The sequence below is a fragment of the Symphalangus syndactylus genome, chromosome 18 (assembly GCF_028878055.3).
Source record: "Symphalangus syndactylus isolate Jambi chromosome 18, NHGRI_mSymSyn1-v2.1_pri, whole genome shotgun sequence".
Taxonomy (NCBI): Eukaryota; Metazoa; Chordata; class Mammalia; order Primates; family Hylobatidae; genus Symphalangus; species Symphalangus syndactylus.
The window spans coordinates 49156556-49177846 of record NC_072440.2 but is presented as its reverse complement, the minus strand read 5'-3'; the positions used below and the strand labels follow the sequence as shown (position 1 = coordinate 49177846).

General features: G+C 41.3%; 2 protein-coding genes across 2 annotated transcripts in view; one reads left to right on the top strand and one right to left on the bottom strand.

The window, feature by feature from the left end:
- Positions 1–8364: 8364 nt before the first annotated feature.
- Positions 8365–11319, bottom strand: LOC129468573 (basic proline-rich protein). The gene is made up of 2 exons (XM_063622656.1): positions 10929–11319; positions 8365–8426 (listed from the first exon to the last, which is right to left on the bottom strand). Exons 1-2 carry the CDS (start codon positions 11317–11319, stop codon positions 8401–8403), a joined length of 417 nt encoding a protein of 138 aa, XP_063478726.1. The 3' UTR covers positions 8365–8400.
- The window catches only part of PARP8 (poly(ADP-ribose) polymerase family member 8), a 190625-nt gene continuing 180547 nt past the window's right edge, over positions 11214–21291 (top strand). Inside the window, 4 exon segments of the mRNA XM_055254311.2 lie at positions 11214–11425; positions 11427–11482; positions 11570–11671; positions 12591–12645. Of these exon segments, the coding sequence (XP_055110286.2) occupies positions 11385–11425; positions 11427–11482; positions 11570–11671; positions 12591–12645 (254 nt within the window). The 5' untranslated portion in view covers positions 11214–11384.

Sequence of the window (21291 nt, the reverse complement as noted above, 5' to 3'; positions counted from 1 at the left end):
CTTGGACTGACTTGACTTTCTTTCTCTCTTTTCTTTTCTTTTTCTTTTTTTTTTCTTTCTCTTTCCTTCCTTTCTTTCTCTTTCTTTCTTTCTTACTCATTTTCTTTCTGTCTTTCTCTTTCTTTTCCTTCCTTCCTTCCCTCCCTCCCTCCCTGGACTTACTTTCTTTCTCCTTCCTTCTTTCCTTCCTTCCTTCCTTCCTTCCTTCCTTCCTTCCTTCCTTCCTTCCTTTTTTCTTCCCTTTCTTTCCCTCCTTTCCTTCCTTCTTTCCTTCCTTTCTTCCTTCCTTCCTTCCTTCCTCCCTTCTCTCTTTCATGAATAAACTTTTCTCTATATATATTCATAGATTTGGAAGCAATGTGAAAACCTATTTAGTTCATGCCTCTGGTATTAGGCAGGACCACACCTAAAATAACCTAGACAGAAAAGAAAAAATATGGCTAGGGCTGCCAACCTTTTTGTTGGAAGCTTGCTAATGTCAACATTACGGAGGCTGGTGTGCCAGGTGGTATGAGGAAATAGACTTGTACTATATAAAATATATGAGCTACTGGCACAGATTTAAAGTGGTGCTGCTGTTGTGGCCACACCTGGCCCTGATGGAATCAAGCTTAGATTGGGCCTGGCATAATTCTAGGGTAAACTGTAGGATAAGATTGCTTTGCTAGGACAGTTAATAACTTCCCTAGAACTGCAAGCATTTAATATAAAGTGACTATGCCACCTTCTGCCAAGTTTGCCATGCAAAACTATTGTTGAAGAATGCTAGCCAGCAGATATTGATCAAGTCATGTCATGCCTTCCCTTTCAAAATCTTTCAGTGGCTAAGAAATTCGGATTACTGTGTTTAATTTTTTTTTTTTTTCTTTTGAGACGGACTCTTGCTCTGTCGCTCAGGCTGGAGTGCAGAGGCACGATCTCAGTTCACTGCAACTTCTGCCTCCTAGGTTCAAGTGATTCTCCTGCCTCAGCCTCCCGAGTAGCTGGGACTACAGGCACACCACCATGCCCAGCTAATTTTTGTATTTTAAGTAGAGACGTGTTTTCGCCATGTTAGCCAGGCTTGTCTCAAACTCCTGACCTCAGGTGATCCACCCACCTCGGCCTCCCAAAGTGCTAGGATTACAGGGGTGAGCCACTGCGCCCAGCCTGTGCTTAACACTGTCCCTTCATGATTTGATTTCCAGGTACCTTTATAGCCTCATCTATGGCAATATTCCTGTCCCCTTCATGCTTTTATATGGTGGCATGGCAAATATTTAATGGTCAGCTCTCTGGCAACAGAACAGAAGCCTTGCTTTGTACTGGTTCCAATTTCTGTGGTGTAAATGCTCCCACCATGGCTGACACCCACCTACCAATGTGAAATCCCTGAGTGTGAGGTTGGGAAGGGAAGTGCACGAGTGTTCTTGCAAGTACATGTGAGCCAGCTGCAGCGCACCACCGTCTCTATGCCTCCCTACTACCTAGAATGTTCTTTACTTTCTCCACACCTACTCTTCCTTCCATACTCAGCAACTCTGTCACCCCCAGACCTCCAACCCCAATTCAATCTGAGTTCTACGCCTCTTGTCTGTGTTTTATTTTGCACCTTGGAAGGTTTTGATCTTTCTTTCTTTTAACAAGTACGTATTGGGTACTCTGTGTTTCACACATTAGCTTATGTCTGGGAGAAACACTGCTGAAGAGAGCAAATTACTCAGGCTTCAAGCACATTTGCTTAGCCTCTTACAAAGGCAGACAAACAGTAAATGTGGTAAGTGCTATAACTGGGCTAAGAACAGAGGACGGGCACCAACATGGAGCATAGCCTGCAACTATAATTATTGCACTGAGAGAGTAAAATTAGAAGAAATTCAAACTGTGAGGAACAAAATCATCCTTTTTTTTTAAATATGATTCACCCTCAAAAAGATGAGTGGCTATGTCAGATCCAGCCTAGTGAAATGCAGTGAATTGGTGTAACGAAGGACTTTTTAATCAGACTAGCAGTAGACCAGTGAGAGATATTGCCTTCACCTTTCCCACATGCTGCCCCTCAACACAGGAATGGGTACTTGACTTGGGCTCAGCAAATCTTACTACCTCATCCACTTGGCAACAGTGCTTGTCCCAAAGATAGGCCCTTGATCCAAAGTGGGTAGCGAATGGTATCATTTTTATCCTGAGATTAATATTTAGAGTATGGAGAAAAAAACACTTATCCTTCCCCCGCTGAGTTTACTAAACTGGAATGTCACAGATTTGGGATTACCAAAGGACAATTTTCTCTGTTACTTAAAAGAAACTGCCTGCCAGGCAGGGTGGCTCATGCCTGTAATCCCAGCACTTTGGGAGGCCGAGGCTGGCAGATCACAAGATCAAGAGATTAAGATCCTGGCCAACACGGTGAAACCCCATCTCTACTAACAATACAAAAATTAGCTGAGCACGGTGGCAGGTGCCTGTACTCCCAGCTACTCGGGAGGCTGAGGCAGGAGAATCACTTGAACCCGGGAGGCAGAGGTTGCAGTCAGCCGAGATTGTGCCACTGCACTCCAGCCTGGTGACAGAGCAAGGCTCCATCTCAAAAAAAAAAAAAAAACAAACCAAAAAAGAAAAGAAAAGAAACTGCCAAACAGAAATGGAAAAGAGAAAGTTCTGCTTGAGTTCCCTGTTCAGTTCCCTGAGTCCCTGGGTCCTCCAGCTCTTGCTTTGGCTGCTAGGCCATCCAAGCATGCTTTACCATTGTAGCAGTCAAGAAACTGTATCTTGTCTTTGTTGGTTTGAGTTACAGTTATGTCATGCAACCAAATGTTTTCTGACAAATACAGTGACCCTGGATGAGGCCTCAAGGAGGCAAGACTGGATTGTGACTGCCAATTAAGAAAATGTACCTCCTGGGAGGCACTTGTTCTGCTATTCCTTCAAGCTTCTCTCTCTGCCTTAAATCTGTCTGCATTCCCAGATGTCACCAAGCCCATGGGGCTTACAAGCAGAAATAAGAGGAAGTCTCTATGCAGGGACTTACCATTTACTTGAAACAAATGAATCCAAAAAACGTGATAGAAAACTACCAGCTAAACTGGGGAAACAAAGGAGGAATTAGTCAATTGTATAGAAGGGTAAGGAGAGAATAAAAGTAGCTCCTTAATAATAATTAATTCATTTATTTATTTATTTATTTTTTTTGAGACAGAGTCTTGCTCTGTCACCCAGGCTGTCGTGCAGTGGTGCGATCTTGGCTCACTGAAAGCTCCGCCTCCCAGGTTCACTCCATTCTCTTGCCTCAGCCTCCCGAGTAGCTGGGACTACAGGCACCCACCACCACGACCGGCTAATTTTTTGTATTTTTAGTAGAGACGGGCTTTCACCGTGTTAGCCAGGATGGTCTCAATCTCCTGACCTTGTGATCCGCCTGCCTCGGCCCCCCAAAGTGTTGGGATTACAGGCGTGAGCCACAGCGCCCGGCCAATAATAATTAATTCTTATTAAGCAACTTAGATATTTCTTTTTGTCTGTGTTTATCTCATTTAATTCTCTTCTACAACTATAAAGAGATAGAAGCCTTTGTTCCCCTCATTATTCAGATGAGAACACTGAGGTTTTATGTAGTAAGAAATTGTGTAGCTTGCCCAAGTTCACATATCTAGGAGTTGCAGTTCGTTTTACTCCAGTAAAAGTCGGAAGTTGAGTCTGTTTACTACAGATCCCAGTCTCCACAAGCCTTTCTTGAGATAAGTGTTAAAATTTTTTGACAATTAATATCACAAAGAAAAATAATACAGAAGTTTTTACCTGAATTTTAAAAATATATTTTTGAAATTACACGGAATCCTATTCCTAAGTAAGCACTGCAAAAATCAACTAACCAACTAAACAAACTCAAATGTTTAGTCAATTAAAACTTTGTGGGGCCAGGCACAGAGGCTCACACCTATAATCCCAGCCCTTTGGGAAGCAAAGGCAGGAGGATCACTTGAGCCTAGGAGTTTGAGAACAGGCTGGGCAACATAGTTGGACCCTGTCTCTACAAAATTTTTTTTTTTAACTGGGCGTGGTGGCCTGTGCCTGTAGCTATTTGGGAGGCTGAGGTGGGAAGATGACTTGAACCCAGGAGATAGAGACTGCAGTGAGCCATGATTGTGCCACTGCACTCCAGCCTGGGTGACAGTAGGAGACCCTGTCTCAAAAAAACAAAAACAAAAACCACCTTGTGAAATGTCATAGTAGGCATATTACAGGCTTAAAATTATTAAGAGAGAAATTTATTTAACTTTATTTAATCTATCTTCCTTCAAACTTACTTGGACCTAGATCCATTTTGGGAGAAAACCTCACTACATAATATGAAATTAACATCCTATAAAACACTCTTGGGGAAATGCTTCTCTTTTGTAAAGAAAACACGAAACTTTGAAAGTGAGTGCAAATTAAAATCAATCAATCAATGCATGTATACTGTGTGCCTCCAACCTACTAAACGTTGTTCTATGGGCTATTTAGGGGCAGTGAAAACAAAGAAGTAGTAGCAGGCAGAATTCAAGTCTCAAGGAATTTAAAAACTACAGCAATAAAAGACAATAATTAAGACCCCCTCTTGTGCATTACAGATGCTCCTCAACTTATGATAGGGTCATGTCCCAGTAAACTCATCATAAGTTGAAAATATCAAAAGGACAAAATGCATCTAATATACAAACGTACTGAGCATCATTGTTTAGCCTTGCCTACCTTAATTGTGCTCAGAATACTTCCATTTGCCTATAGTTGGGCAAAATCATCTAATACCAAGCCTATTTTATAATTAAGTGTTGAATATATCATGTAATTTTTGAATACTGTACTGAAAATGAAAAACAGAATGATCATATGGGCACTTGAAGTAAGGTTTCCACTGAATGTGTATTGCTTTGACACCACTGTAAAGTTATAAAATCTAAAGTCGAGCTATCATAAGTTGCGGACCATTCGTGTGTTAAGACAGTCTCTATGGTAACCTCTTCCATGGTTACAAAGATCAATAAAAACAGTTCCTGCATGCAAGGAACTTATAGTCTAGAAATGGGGAGTTCAAGGATGAGGGAAGATTAGTGAGTTGGAAAAATCAAGACAGATTTTTTTGAATAAGGTGGCATTTGGTCTGGAGTTGGCTTAAAAATTTTTTTCTTTTCTTTTTCTTTCTTTTTTTTCATTTTTATTTTTTGAGACGGAGTCTCCTCTGTCACCCAGGCTGGAGTGCAATGGCGTGATCTCGGTTCACTGCAAACTCCGTCTCCCAGGTTCAAGTGATTCTCCTGCCTCAGCCTCCCGAGTAACTGGGATTACAGTGGCCCACCACCAGGCCCAGCTAATTTTTGTATTTTTAGTAAAGACGGGGTCTCGTCACGTTGACCAGGCTGGTCTCGAACTCCTGAACTCAGTGATTTGCCCGCCTCGGCCTTCCAAAGTGTATTTTTTTTATTTTCTAACAAATAAAAATTTAAGGCTTTTGTGTAAGTAAAGAGTATCTATAACAGAAAATGAATTGCTATCTAGAATATGTAAAAACTTCCTACAAATAAATAATACAAACAAAAAATTCAATTAAAAAATAGAGGAAATGACAGGCAATCATACAGAGGCTATACAAACTATCAATAAACACTTGAAAAAATGCTCAATATCACTAATAATCAGGGAACTACAGACAAAAACAAGATGAATACTTTACACCTAGCTGGTTAGAAAAAAATTAAAGACGAATGGTATATACTGTTAGGAATGTTGCAGGGAATTAGGTATTCTCAAAAACAGTGGAGTATAAAATAATAAAGTAAATTTGAGAGCAATTTCCTTGTATCTATCAAATTTTAAAATTGCCAGTTCCCTGTGATCCAGTCAATTCACTTCCCAAAGAAACTGCTGAAACTGTGCAAAAAGTTGTGCATTTGTTGTAAATTGTTGTAATCACAAAACATTTTGCAAAAGCCATCATGACTGCAGAAGTATGGTTAACGCTTATTATAGTGCATTCATTCAATATCATTCTCTGCAGTGGCTAAACAGAATGAGCTAGATCTCTTTCCATGACAAAGAAAAAAGCTCTTCAAGACAAGTAGAAAAATTAAGTTGTGGCCAGGCGCAGTGGCTCATGCGTGTAATCCCAGCACTTTGGGAGGCCGAGTGGGATGGATCACGAGGTCAGGAGATGGAGATCATCCTGGCAAACATGGTGAAACCCCGTCTCTACTAAAATACAAACAACTAGCGGGGTGTGGTGGTGCATGCCTGTAGTACCAGCTACTTGGGAGGCTGAGGCAAGGGAATTGCTTGAACCCGGGAGGTGGAGGTTGCAGTGAGCTGAGATAGTGCCACTGCACTCCAGCCTGGCAACACAGCAAAACTCCATCTAAAAAAAAAAAAAAAATCAAGTTGTAAAACAATATATATTATGTAGTTCCATTAAATTATTATTATTATTTTTTGAGACAGAGTCACTGTGTCACCCAGGCTGGAGTGCAGTGGCCCGATCTTGGCTCACTGCAACCTCCACCTCCTGAGTTCAAGCAATTCTTATGTCCCAGCCTCCTGAGTAGCTGGGACTACAGGTATATGCCACCACACCCAGCCAATTTTTGTATTTTTAGTAGAAACTAGGTTTCGCCACATTACCCAGGCTGGTCTCGCACTCCTGACCTCAAGCAATCCACCCAACTTGGCCTCCCAAAGTGCTGGGATTACAGGCATGAGCTACCATGACCAGCCTAAATTAAAATTTATATGTATAAATCTGTCAACATGTGTACATCTGTGTGAAGATATGAGAATGCAATAATGCAAGACATTCCCACACAATTATTAACACTAGTTACCTCTGCGATGAAGAGTGGAATTAGGGGTCAGGATAGGAAAGAATTTTCACATTTTACTTTATGTACTAATATATGTCTTAAATCATTTGCGCTGAGAATATATTCATATAGTATTTATGTACTTTCTAAGAAAAAGAAAAAGAGGTATTCAAAAGAAGGAATTAATATGAGTGAGTACAAGCTAAGAATGAGTTTGCTTGCATGGCACAGTGAGGCATCTCATCTAATTCTGGTCTAGAATGCTTCTAGGTAGAAAGGGGAATTAAAATTTTACAGGAAAAATGGATCTAAATTAAAGTGAAATTTGGAACTAGAAAGAAGAGTTAAGGTTTCATGCTGTAGCTTTAGTATTACTTAGGTTAGTTAAGATCCTAGAAAGGGCCATAAAACCTCAACACCACCCCTGTGCTGTCACATTTGACCTTAGTAACCTAACGGGGGTATGGTAAGAACCAAAGTGTGACAAATTCCACAAAACATCACCTAAAGTTCTCCCTCAGCTTGTCAAGTTTATTCAAAGTTGACTTTGATTTCTCACAGTAGACCTATCAGAAGAGGTCAGAAAAGTAGGATTAGTTTCCAAAGGCAGCCTTTTTTTTTTCTTTTTTAAGAAACAGGGTCTCCCTCTGTCATCTCAACTAGAGTGCAGTGGTGTAGTTACAGTACACTGCAGCCTCAAACTCCTGTGCTCAAGGGATCCTCCCAAGTAGCTAGCACTACAGGTATTCACCCACACGCCCAGCTAATTTTTATTTTATTTTTTGTAGAGACAGGGGTCTTGCAGTATTGCCAAGGCTGGTTTTGAACTCCTGACCTCAAGCAACCCTCCCACCTCAGCCTCCCAAAGTGCTGGGATTACAGGCATGAGCCGCCACGCCAGCCAAGCAGCTTTATAAGGAAAGAATTGCACACGTCCCTTTACTTAGAAGAAGGTAGTTGGGCCCTTAGGAGGCATTTTGAATTTTATGAATTTCTTTCCATTACAGAACCACCTCAAGGAGAAGCTATATCAATCTAATAATTAGAAAGAACTTTTCAGGTCATCTTCCTTCCAGTGGCTCTCCATTTTTCTCAGATGAAATCCCACTTCCTCACCCTTGTTTAAAGGCCCTTTGTGGTGTCTTCTCACAGCAATGCCTCGGCCCCTACCTTGTCCCTCCTTCACTGATTCTGCCACAAAAGCAAACTGTCCCAGTGCTGTTTCCACATCCCAACAAGGATGGTAGGCATTCCCATGGGCATTTACCACTGATGACACTATCATGCATTTGGCAAAGAAGGCTGTTTCCCTTTTTGCTAATCCTGCCTCCCATCCTCTTCTTAAAAACCATGGAATAGCAGAGGCCAGGCTTGTACTTTTCTTAAGACTGTACTAATGGCTGGGTCATTTGGGAAAGGAAGTTGAATGCAAGAAAGGGAAATATAACCGCCACTAGCAGAGGCTATTTTGAGAGTCCATAGGCGTTAGCCCTCCTCAAAATCCATCACAGGGCTTCTTGTTGGCATCACTCCTGGCCTGCAGCCATTGGCGGGGCGGTTTACTTCCTAGTGTGGCTTCTGTACATATTTATTCCTTTAAGTTCAATTCAATTGCTGAAAGGTTTGGAGAGGGAAAAAAGTTTCTTGTAGTCCGTGTCTCACCTTAGATGAATTAACCCCTTTGAGCCTGTTTCTTTCCTCTTTTGTAAAATAAGAAAAATAACAGCTAGTATATACGGTTATTGTGAATATTAAATGAGTTACTATATGTAAAGCTTTTAGAACAGTTTCTACCAGTTCTGGATAAATGTTAATGAATTCTGGATAAGTTCTGGATAAATATTAATAATAAGTTCTGGATAAATGTTAGCTATTAATACCCACATCACATTATTGAACTTAATGCCGCATGTCCATTACCTTACACTTCCGCAGCTGGGCCTTTTGGCACAGGCAAAAAATTTATATTTTTCGCTAATAAATTATATCTGTTGGCTTAGAATCATTATTCTAAACTGGTGGAATTTTTTCAGTAGAGTCTATCATCCAACATGTAGATTATTATCTTCAATTTAGTTTGGGATACCACCTGAGTTCTCCCTCACTGTAAATATTGATTTTATTTATTTAACAAATTGGTGGAGGACCTCTTATGTGCCACGTTCCTGAATGCATGTGTGTGTCTGTGTTGTATGCTCATGAGTGTTTAGGGAGAGAGAGAACTGTTTCATCTCAAAGGTGCATATAGTTTTTGATAAGGGAAGTATGTTGAGCACACGTAATATAAACGTAAATATTCGGAGATGGAGCAAGGTAAAGAAAGGATCCTGGATGTGGGCTGACTTACTTGGAGCAAATTGCTCCATAAGGATCTAGCCTGGAAGATCCTTGGAAGGATCTAGGTTGGTATAGTTTTTAATTAGAGAAATTTATCTTGCAGAAATACATACTAGATAGAAAGGTTAGTTTTTATTTTTTAATCTTACTCCTTCACATGTAAAAACATTTATTAAATATATCACAGCTTAAGGGCATGAACAGGGTGAGGTTAGCTTTGTTTAACCAAAACAGGGCAGCCCGCGAAGCTTAAAAAAAAATCAAATATAGGACAAGTCACAAGAGGGTCTATTTTAAGGAGTGAGTAGTAAACTAAGAGCTGATCCGGACAAAAAAATATTTGGTAGCTTTAAAACTATTTCACGTTTATTTGTAGTAAGGGTTCTACTTGGAAGATGCAAGCCTTGTGGCTAGATAACTATAAAATAAATTCTTGTGAGTTAATAGACTTTCAGCCTTTCAGAGAAGTTAAAACACATAATGGAAGAAGAAATACTCATGATTCTCAGTGGTGATGTGGAAGAGAAGAAAGCGTTTTTGGCAGCCAAAGGGCCTACACAAAGCAACATATCCAGGAGGGACAAAGGGCTTGAACCTGTCCTACCCTGAACAGGAAGCATTTCAGGAGAGGACTGAGCAGAAGATATAGCCTGTTGTGACTGGGACTTTACTACATCAAAGGCTGCAGTGGATCTCGATAATGTAGAATGTTTCCTTTTATAACTCATAGTGAATATGACTGGACAACGAAACTATTCTGTAATTTCTTTCCTGAAAGATAAAGGAGTTAGAACATAGAATCTTTCATTGATTCTACAGAATCTTAAGACTCCTTCAGGGATGGCAGTCATTCCTACTGTGCTGAACATCATGTTGTCACGGTCAGAATCAGAACTAAATTGATTCAGGGTCTGAAACAGTTTGGCAACTCTTGGGCACTTATGCTGATAAGAAAGCTGATGAGACACGGTAATGAAAAGAGGCTGCAAGAAATGACCATTCATGCATTCAGCCAACATTTAGGCCACCCTCCTGTATTCCAGGCACTGTACATGGCACTGAGAATGCAAAGCAAAAGGAGTCATGGTCTCCTGGCGGGAGCCTTCTCAGCGGAGAAAAGATCAACAAGAAAAGTGTCTGCTGGAGACCTCTCCTAGGGCATAAACCACTATAGAGGTGGGGCAGCTACGTCAGCCTGAGGTGTCCTTAGGCAGAACAGAAAGTGAGAATCAGAGCAGTATCTCATTTCTCAACACCTGGATTGTAGCTTTCCCTTGACTGACTGTCAAAGGAGGTGGTTTTAAAAATCAAGCCAAACAGGTTTCCATCTTTTAGGAAGACCCTGGAACGTGCCAGTTGATTCTGACCATTTGTCATGAACAGAAACACCTAGGAAGGGAGAACTGGTGAGTCTTTTCAAGAGGAGGAAGTCCCTCAAAAGGGGCTGTGTTTCGTAAACGGCGCCCCAAAAGGGCTGAACTACTTCGATCTGGAGGAAAAAGAGCCACTGAGGGAAGGGGAGGGTGCACGTCTGGAGTAATTTCAAGGCTTTTTCCGTGTTATGTGATGTGGCAACAAGGAAAGATTTGTTCGCTTTATTATTTTTTTAATTTTTAAAGATTTTCTTTTCCCCCCTTTTTCCCCTCCCAGCCACTCCGGTTTGGGTTTGCCACAAGACTCCTAATTTCTTTAGAAAGTGGAGTCGAATTCATAAAAGTGATGGGGGAGGGGCGCGGAGAGGGAAGGCTGGGAGCCCCGGGAGTCTTCACTAGAACCCACACTGCCGCTCAGCTCCCGGCGCCAGTGGAGGTCGGGGTAGGGAGACGCCGCTCCCGCCCGGGATGGCCGATACTCTGCGAGCCCCGGCGGTCCGCGGCCGGGCCGGGTGACTAGGCGGCGGGCGCGGAGGGTCTGCGGCGGGCGGGCGGCGCTGCAGCAGCCTGGGCACGGCTGCCGCCGCCCGCGGGCGCGAGTGTGCGCGGGTGTGGAAGGCCGGCGTGCGGGCCGTGAGGGGTGTGCGCGCGTGAGCCGGAGCGGGGCTCGCCCCTCGCCGGCGCCCGCCGCCCAGCCGGTGATTGCTCTCCGGCCTTCCCCGGCACCCTCGGCCCCCCACGGCCGTTGGTCCGGGCGGGGGAGGGAGAAAGTGAGACTCGGTGTCATCACCATCCATTGTCAGAAGGGGAGGAAATTGGAATCCAGCAGCGGCGAGCAGCAGCTGGGCGGTCACATCTGGGAATGCAAAGCCGACCTCCCCCTCCTCCTCCTCCACCTCCTCCTCTCACCCAGGATCACTTCCGAAACCACTTCGCCTTCAGCCCCTGCCTCGGCCAGAGGTTTCATTTTTAACTGAATATTTACGAAAGCTGGAAGCGTGCGAGGGGGGTGGGGTGGGGTGGAAATAGCGGCTGCTTCTTTTCCAGGGATTTATTTAATGGGGATGTGTTCAAGGCAAGAGCGAATTCAGAAGGATATCGACGTCGTGATCCAGAAGTCCAGAGCTGAGAAGGACTGCCTGTTTGCAGGTGAGTTCTTGCTTTTCCAGAACCTCGGACCCAGCGCCCCCTTCCCAATTTTCTGACCGCGACGTGCGTGGCTGGAGGTGGGGTGGAGGGTTGCACGTCCCCGTTCTGGGGTTCGTTTGGCAACAGCTGCTGCAACGAGCGCGGGAGCCAAAAGGGGGAGGGGGCGCCAGCCTCTCCCCTTCCCCTCCCCCTACCCCCAAGTCTGGGGCAGCCACCAGCTTTGAGGGCAGAACCCGCGTGGCCCGAGCAGGGGTCTAGGCGAAGGGGCAATGCGTGGTATTTCCAGCCCCGCGTAGTGCCCGAAGCCTCCAAGCACGCTTCCTGGGTTCCAGCAGCGGCGGCAGAGCGGGGTTGGTTGGACCCGCCGGGTTTGCGCAATGGGCTGAGTGGCGGCGGCCGGGAATGGAGCCCGCTGCGCTGCGCTGCGATGCGCTGCGTTCGTAAGCTGCGCCCGGCGCCGAGGACCCCCGGGGGTAGCGCTCGGCCCATCTCCGGCCCCTTCGGCTCCCTCTAGTCCCCTCCGACTGGCAAAGAGAAGGGATTCCTCGGATTCCCAAGGCACCCAGCGCTCCTGCCTAGGGGTCGCCTTTCGTCCATTTTGCTCCCCCGGGACAGAGATCGGATTTTGCTTTCGCTGCCGCGAGCCCGGCGGGGGCTGCTTCCGGCCTCCCCGACCGGGAAATTCCCGCCGTTGCCATGGCACCCGGCACTTGTTGCGGGGGGCGGCCTCTGGCTGCACCCAGTCGGGGGCGCGCCGCATCCCCTCGGACGCGGCGCGGAGGGACCTCGCGGCCCTCCAGCCCTCGCCTCCCGCCCGGCCTGGCCTACCCTGACACCACCACACGGGGGGCCCAAGTCCTGATCGGGGTTAAAACAAATCCACTCCAGGGGTAGCTTTTGACAGGACTTTCTGTTTCAGATTTCAGATACTCAGACTCCACCTTTACTTTTACCTACGTTGGCGGCCCCAGAAGGTATTTATGTGTATAGAGTTGCTTCATTTCCTGTTCACACTCTTGTGTTTCCTTTGTTCTTAGCGTGTTCCGTGTTCGGGTATTTTGGTTGCTTGTTCGTTTGATTATTGTGGCTTTTCTTTACCTACTACCCAAGCCTGACGTCCCTCGGTTTTAAATAGCAGGGGGAGGGGAATCAATGTTTGATTCAGGTGTTTCGAAGACCACGCCACAGACAATGAGCAGAGCTCTTCATGTTGAAACTGTTCTGCTACAGTACTAGATTGCTCTCAGGCGATTTGAGGTTGATACGGGCAAGCCGGTGCAAAACTGGAATACTGGATATGAAGTGAAATGTATAAAAGACATAAAATGTCACAAAATAGTTTGATCAGAAGTGTTGATTTTCCTGGTGAGTTGGGGCTGCGTGTTTCCATGTTTTCTGAAGGTTCACATAAGCATGCAGCCTGCCAATTCTCTGTACATTTTTGTTTTCAATGAGTGGTATTTCGGTTTTCACGTATAGTTTGTAAGAAAGAAATTGGAGACTTATATGTAGCTGGAGTGGATGACTTCTTTCTTTTGGGGGAAGAATGAGAGATGCACATTTCGTTAGTAAATTGTGAACAACTTGAAACAAACCCAAATCCAATTTTGAATTTAGGAAGTAGAGTTAAAATGAAAGGTAGCCATTCAAATACCATGCCTTGCTGCCTTCACTTGTTAAGTTAGGATTTTCTTCCTTTTAGCCCTTTAGGGACACAGTAGTTTAAAAGAGCAGTAGCCACAAAGGAGAAGTATCAGATTTAGCTTAGAGGGAATTCCTTAGACCAGCCCTGCTGTTAAGACTTGACATTCAATATTGTTTGATCACATTCCAAAATATATCTTAGCTAATGGAAACATTTATAAACATATAAATTGCAAAAGAAGCTTTCTTGTGTACGTACATTTTTAAAAGCTTGAAATTGATGTAAACTTTTAAAAACACGTAGGATCTGTATTACATTTTACATCTCAAAACAAATTTAATTAAAGTGAATATCACTCCAGTATATACAATATGCCTAAGCCCCAAAATTGGCACATTGATTTACTAGTTGAAAATATAACAGTGAATCACCAAACTTCAGTGTATACTTTTTTGGGAGAGAATGAAATTACAGTGTTTCTTAATTTACTGTAATGTCATCTTTGTAATTATGAATAATTCAATGAGAGGAGACTTGGTTGATTAACTTAACGCTGGTCCTACACATTATATCTAAAGGATCTTCGAATATGACTAATATCCTCTTGGATTATTTTAACAGTTAAAATATACAAAGTGGCCCATTAAAAGCAGAGTTGACTTTTCACCATTGCTGTTTTTCTGGTGAGACATGTGGACAGGAAGGACAGGTGGGCTTTTCAACTAACTAGCTTTCTGATTTTTAATAAGATACCTCAGTTCTTTTACTTATCTGTAAAATCAAAAGGTAAATCATATGCTTAATCACTAAGATCTGTTAGATACTGCAGTTAAGATTCTTTATCAGCAAATTATTGAACTCTAGTGTTAACATAGCTAGAGGTGGAAAAGGGAGCAAGGCCAGGTGTTGGGATGAGTAATTAACTAATCGAGATAGCATCAATTTTCACCACAGGAACAAGTACCATGGTTGCTCTTAAAGTAAGAGATGTTTCCTATTTTATGTAATTGTATTAAGGGATAGTGTTTTCTTTTGTCACTGATTTAAATGTACCTGGATGTTTCTCAGCCATTTGGCTAAGATCGAGCGCAAGTATACCTGGGCCTTTTATATCTATCTAATCTAATGTAGACCAGCCTGTTAAAAGAGAAAGACAATTGGTTAAACTGCTGATGTGTTGCCTTGTTTTCTCAAAAGCTTGTTCTATAATACAATATGTAAAAAGTTGTTACAGTGTAGTAACCGTAGATAATCCCTTTATGATTTGTACCTAATGGGGAAGACCTTTTATTTTCTGAAAATAAGGTATTTGTTTTCATTACTGACATTATAAACCAATATTTATTAATCTATTTCTCATCCTGACATTTCAGTCAGACTCTTAAAATAATCTTGCTGTATTTTGATTTAATGTGCTTATCAACTTGTAATATTGAATTAATAGTGTCATTTTAGGTGAACTAGACTTCACTGAAGGAGGTGGGAGCCTTATGGAGAGAGAGTATATGATTATCTCTATTTGTATTTAATTACCATTTCATCAAACCATTAAGAACATATTTCAAGAATAATTTTAAATCAAGTTGTAGATAAAACTTACTATACCATTTTCTTTTTGACGCTTTCCAAAAATGAGATACATGGTATTTTAAAGACAAAGATTGATCTTACATGTTACTATTAAAAAAAATACAATAATTTTGTCCTACATTTATACTTTTAATTTTTCTGTGGATAATAAGAAATGCCAAGAGGCAATTGTGTCCATGCTGGCAAGTAGCCTAATAAATTGTCCTTTTATGTGGTTGTCCTCAGAGTGGCAGTTAACATCTTGCTATTCTGCTTTGTGGACTTGAGGTAGAAAGGTTCATGGAATTATATCCTTGCTTTTGGATGTGCAAACTGAGGCTCAGAGAGTTTAAGACACATAGTCACTTTCACCAATTAAATGATGAAGCTGCCATGTAAACCTGTTCCGTCACACTCCTGAGACCTCCTTCTCCACTAGTGTTTTCAAGCTTTTTGAGCATGCAGACAATTTACCATCAAAAAATTATGTAGAGACATACTTGAGAGTTACAGTTTAAAGAAAAACAAGGTGTAATTATTTGGTTATTAGTAGCATTTACATATGCTTGAAAACTTGTGCTATATATACGGTAAGATTAATTTATTCTAACAATGATCTTGATAATCCCCCTGATTCCAGACTCCTTGGAATAGCTCCACAGCTATCAGTGGTTCTGCCACAGGTTCAGAGCCTTCCCAGTACTGCCTTCTTATTTGAGAGGTGTGCTAAGAACTATAAAGTAGAGGCTTCAATTGTATACAATTTGGAAGTTTAGGCAAAAGTCATTTCTTCCCTATACTTTGTCATGCTTATCTCCTGTCTCTTTCTGTTTTACTGATTAGCAATAAACTCCTTAAAACCCAAAGGTTTGTGCTTCTGTTCCTTTCACTTGCAGTCAGACATGGAGTTAGTGGTAGAAGAAACAGAAGGGGTAACCTGCGTGGTGACAGCTACTGAGGGGATGGATAGGAAAGCAGGCTGAGTCCCTGGGGCCAGTGGTTACCAAAGCCAAGGAGAGAGCAAGGGGACCCCAGTGGGCCTGGCCATGGACTGCTCTGGAATTCCGAGTGTGAACTTTCAGCCAGGAATGTATTGTGAAAATATTACTGTGAGGTTTTAAAAGTACACAAATAAGAATTGTTTTTTGTAACAAAAAAAAAAGTTAGAAAAAGAAATATGCCAAAAAGAAGAAAGTAAAAAATACATGACTTCTGTCTTCTGTTAACATATTAAAATTTATTCTTTTAGATTTTTATGTGTCTATACACATATAAAATATATATGCATCGCCAAATTGTATTATACTCTTTTGAGACCTCACATTTTTTTCACCCAAGAATATAACATTAATTTCTTTCATTTAGAAAAGACATGAGACTAAAGAATGTTTATTAAGTTGAGAGTTTCCCATTCAAGGAGTATGACTCTGTATAATAATAAAGCTAATGTTTTATTAGAAATTATAATAAAATTAGAAATTTAATATTTGGCAGGATGTGAGTTGCCTGCATATGTACACCCTTTATTATATGACTAGACACTCTTTTGTGTGGTCATGGATATATTGGCATCTTTTGAAGTGTATCCTTTTTGTTTCAGGAGCTTCTGTCTAGATAAATAGCAAGTGTGACACTGATAATAGTAATCGAATATTCCTCAAAGCACAGGCTCCTTCCTCTTTCTCCTGAGCCTTTGCACATGCTGCCTGGAAAACTCACCCATAACCTGCTTTCCATCCTCTCCTTTGGTTTATCCCTGCTCAGCCCTCTTTGTTGAGATATTTGCTAAGCCAGATTCTCTGAGAAGCCTTTCCTGGCATCTTCGTCTGTATGATTCTGCTAGGTGTTTCTAAAACCATGTTGTTACAGTATATTGTAATCGCCCATTTATGTCTGTCTGACTTTGAGCCTCTTGGAGATGGGAATTCTCTCCTATGCTTTGCAGTTTCCCCAGCCCCTAGCACACTGTCTAGCCCAGTATTCCTTCTCAGTAAGTAGGTGTTGAATGACTTACAAAATGAATGCTAAAAGATCTGGCAGACAAGCAGGAATTTCCTAGCCTAAATGACCAGATGTGGAGAAGATGCTCAAACACTTCGGGGTCCCCAATCTGGTGATGTCACTTGCAGTCGAATTTCATATGAATCCAGTGTGACAGAAGTTGCCTAGTCAAGTTATAAGTCCTCTTCTCTGGGTCACATGTTCAAATACTTTTAGGGGACAGATAATGCAATATTTAAGATACTAGGGAGTGATGAGGACTGTGGCACACTGGAGAGTTTGGACTCCAGGAGTAATTAATTCAGTTGAAAAAATCAATAGCACTCTGTTGATCAAGCAAACTTTCTAGGGGCCCTAATCCACCTGGGCCCACAGTGTGTAACTCCATAGCTCATGGGATGCCATCAAGAGAGACAATCTACTTGATTGCTAAAGGGCCTTTGTTTTCTTTGGAGTTCCCCAGAAAGGAGAAGTGTATGTGTGTGCAGGGGTGAGGAGGGGGAGGGTGAAGAAGCAATACTATCCCTTTAGAAAGGTTTGTCAATTTTCATTATGAAAGATCAAACGTGCCCACTCCAGAAATCTTGGCATATACAGTTATTTTGAAGCCATTCAGTGTTCTTCAAGATGTCACAATGAAAAGAAGGATGATTTTTTAAATAAAAAATTAACATGTTTCTCTTAGCAATGGGACTTTCTCACCATACTTTTATGTTACATCACTTATTATATATTCAAAATATTGATTTTTTTTAAAGTGTGTTCCTTGGAGCCCTGGGAACCTGCCTCAGGAGCTGGGGTGGCTGTGGGGATGTAGTGTGAAGGGAGCTGAATGAGTTAGTGAGAATTTGGGTCTTCATATCTTTTTTAAAATTGCAGCTGCTTTTTTCTGTTCTGTATAACAACTCTTTTTGAAAACAGTTTCACTGTTGAGTTTTAAAACCACTGACCTAAAATAACCACCAATTTAACATAAGTATAACTTTATTGAGTTTTTTTTGTATTAAAAAAATTAAACTCCATTTTCTTCATGGATTAAGGTGATCCTACCAGTGATATTTATTAAGCATCGTCTCTGCTCTTCTCTTTGCTTGCCTTGCTTTATCCCGTGTTTCCAAAAAACACAATTAGGTATTTTGTCAGCTGTTTTACGTTTTATAGCAGGAAAAACAGAGGCTTGGGTGATTTAAGTAAGTTACAGTTAGTAAGAGCCATAGGATACATTTCAGTGTAAGTCAATGTTTATGTAAGACTTAAGGGACATTGGTTGAATTGGCATGACTAGAATAGTTGGGAATGTTTGGGAATGGGGAGACATTGCTAATGGGATGTCTGCCAGGGGCAATACTGAAAATCTACTGGTTGGCAAAGGTAGTGCCTGAGCCCAGTGCTAACCATAATAGTTGGAAAGTTATGTACGTTGGCTGTGGAATCCTTATGCAAATATTTGGCCAATCCATCTAAATTTCCCATCATTTCTCTCTGCAGCATTTTTAAAAAGACATATAGCTGAAATTTTATCAATCTTAAAAATATTTTGTAATTCTCTGCCCAGGTTTGTGTTTGGGTAGATTGTGCTGTAGAAGATATATCTTGCTTTAAGATAGCTGCCACTGATTAGTTTATTTTAGTCTATTTTAATCAACTTATTGCCTTGTAATCTTTCCTTTTTCATTCTCTAAATTTCTGAAATTCCATCTTTCATGTTCCCCAGGAAAGACTAGTAACATGTGTTTTTATCAATAAGACTTACTATCCTCATTTCACCATGATGTAATTTGGGCTTTCTGTTCCAAGTTATCCTACTTGAATGCTGGACACTTCCACCTGAATATTTGTCCTTTTCACCTCAACCCCAGCATATCAAAACAGTCCCTTCTTACCTCTTTAAAAGAAGCTTCTGTCTCCAGCCTTTTCCTAGTCAGTATCACATCTTTTGAGCCAGGTATGGGGATTACGGTTTCAGATTTCACCTCAAGTCTTCCTCTTCTGGTTGCTGAAGCTCCGCCAACCTCTACTTTGAAACATTGTTGGCCTCTTCATCCCATCCCATGTCAACATTTAGCCCATGCCCTGTTGGCTTTGACTTAGATCAATCACCTTAACCCAGTGTCTTAAAATTCTTGATTTTGAGTTTCTTATCCATCCAGTTTATTTACACCTGAACTCTTTAAGCATGAAATTAATCATTCATCTGTTCAGAAGCCTTCAAATGTGACCACAGCTTTTTCCATATAGACCTAAAACTTACATTCTTGGCCTTTGAGAGCTGCCTTCCCTATCCACTGATACATGTTTCTCATGCTTCCTAACACCTACATGCTTCTGTTTGCTTAGTGACCACCCCCCGCCCACACATCAGCAGTTTGTATTAATTTAGTGTAAAGCTGTGTAAAGTTTATTGATTGATAACATCTGTGTCAAGATCATGGTTTTTATCACAAAGAGCAGTTCATTGTATTTTTTCCTTGCCCACGAATGGCATCTCTGTTCATTAGAATACATAACGTTTTATGCGTAGGAGGATAGAGTGAGAATATGAGTAGAACAAAGTAAGAATGAGAGGAGCGGATAGTGAAATTTGAGGATAGGATGAGAATGTAAATAGATTTGTATCTATCCAAGATTAATAACCATGACGATAAAAGTCTTGAATGTTATTTATTTGCATATGAGTGATATTTCAGTTTGTGGCTGATACCTTCTTGGTATTAAATGGAAGATGACAAATCATTCAATATTAATTTTAGAGGGAGACATCTATTGAAACCTTTGTGCAGTCAGGTCAAGTTTCTGTGTACAAAAATTAGCAGAGAGGTTGCTGCTGGTTGACTTCCCCTAGAATGGTGTCTTTCTGAACATTTTGAAATGTAGATTGAAAAGGTGGATTTGTCAACTAACTCTGAAGTGCTGTAGTTATTTGTGTTTTCATCATTGTTTTATTGTTTACTTTATTTTTGAGATGGAGTTTTCGCTTTTGTTGCCCAGGCTGGAGTGCAGTGGTGTGATCTTGGCTCACTGCAACCTCCGCCCCCTGGGTTCAAGCGATTCTCCTGTCTCAGTCTCTCAAGTAACTGGGATTACAGGCACGCACCACCAGGGCTGGCTAATTTTTTTGTATTTTTAGTCGAGACGGGAATTCACCATATTGGCCAGGTTGATCTCGAACTCAGGTGACCTCAGGTGATCTGCCTGCCTCGGCCTCCCAAAGTGTTGGGATTACGGGCGTGAGCCAGTCACGGCGCCTGGCCTGTTTTATTGTTTAAAAAACAAGTACAGGTTGTTATTATCCAAGAATTGTTGATAGAATATATACTGTATTTGAAGTGTAGAACTGAGGCAGACGCTGATTAATATAACTAGTTCACATTTGTTAGCCTTTCACATCTGTGAAGGAATAAAGTACAGACAAAAATGGAAAACAAACCAGGAAAAAAAAAATTGTTAAGCACAGAGCTGCTTAAAAGAGTGATGTCACATTAAAAAAAAAGTCGCAGAAATAAGTCAGTGTTTTGTTTAGAGACTAGAACTCCAACTCCTAGCCAACTGCCTAGAATATAGTAAATATTTTCTAGTTTCTTAAATGACTAGCAATATTCCTACATTATGTGATTGCATTTCTCAGACTGTTTAATTAGATGTTAGATTTGTAGCCAAATATGTCTAGGAAATGCTTAAACAATTTAAAACAGTTTTAATGATTGGCTTTTTAGAACGTTATATATTAGTGTGCTTTATGCATATCCAAGAGGTGAGTGAAGTATTTGGGGTTTTTCAGACTTACTTGATTACAGATCTGGAGTATCTCAAAACGGTTGTTTTGTGGAAAACACTTTGGCAAACTCTGAGTCTTATTCATTAAAAATAGTTTTTGGGTAAACAACAGTGTAATAGAAATGGAAATTACTGATTCATATTGAGCCATGAAGAATTTATTTTCAGCAATTTTTATAGAAGTTGCTTTATGACAAAGAAAGCTTTGGTTAACCGGCATTTGGCATTTCATGCCCCTAACTTTTCTACATAAGGATGTATTTCTCTGGTTCTCTCACTCTCTCACTAGTTACACTGAATTCATTTATGATAAGGGCTCTCAGCCATTCTTATTCATCAAGGCCCTGAAGTTGGCAGAGCCCTCTCTGGTACCTGATTAGAAGTCCGTCTTCCATCTCATAGGGAAGTGTTAGAGGTGGATAATGATTCTGTGTAGCAGAAGTAGTCATTATGTCCTCTTAAATTCTGTCACGTTGACTGCAGTAGAGCTTCTTAGTGAGCAGTTTATGATGGAGTGTACTTTCGGAGAAGCTCGTGGTGGGGGAAATCTGGAATTTATCTAAATATTTCATTTCTTTGATAAATTACATTAAAAAATCAATGAGAGTATCTATTTGGTGAAATCATTTTC

Excerpts from the sequence above, each read along its gene's own strand:
- LOC129468573 (XM_063622656.1), bottom strand. The coding sequence starts at position 11,319 with ATGGATGGTGATGACACCGAGTCTCACTTTCTCCCTCCCCCGCCCGGA. Across the intron at positions 8,427-10,928 it reads GCCGGGAGCTGAGCGGCAGT|CAATTGAATTGAACTTAAAG; the intron begins GTGGGTTCTAGT and ends CAAACCTTTCAG.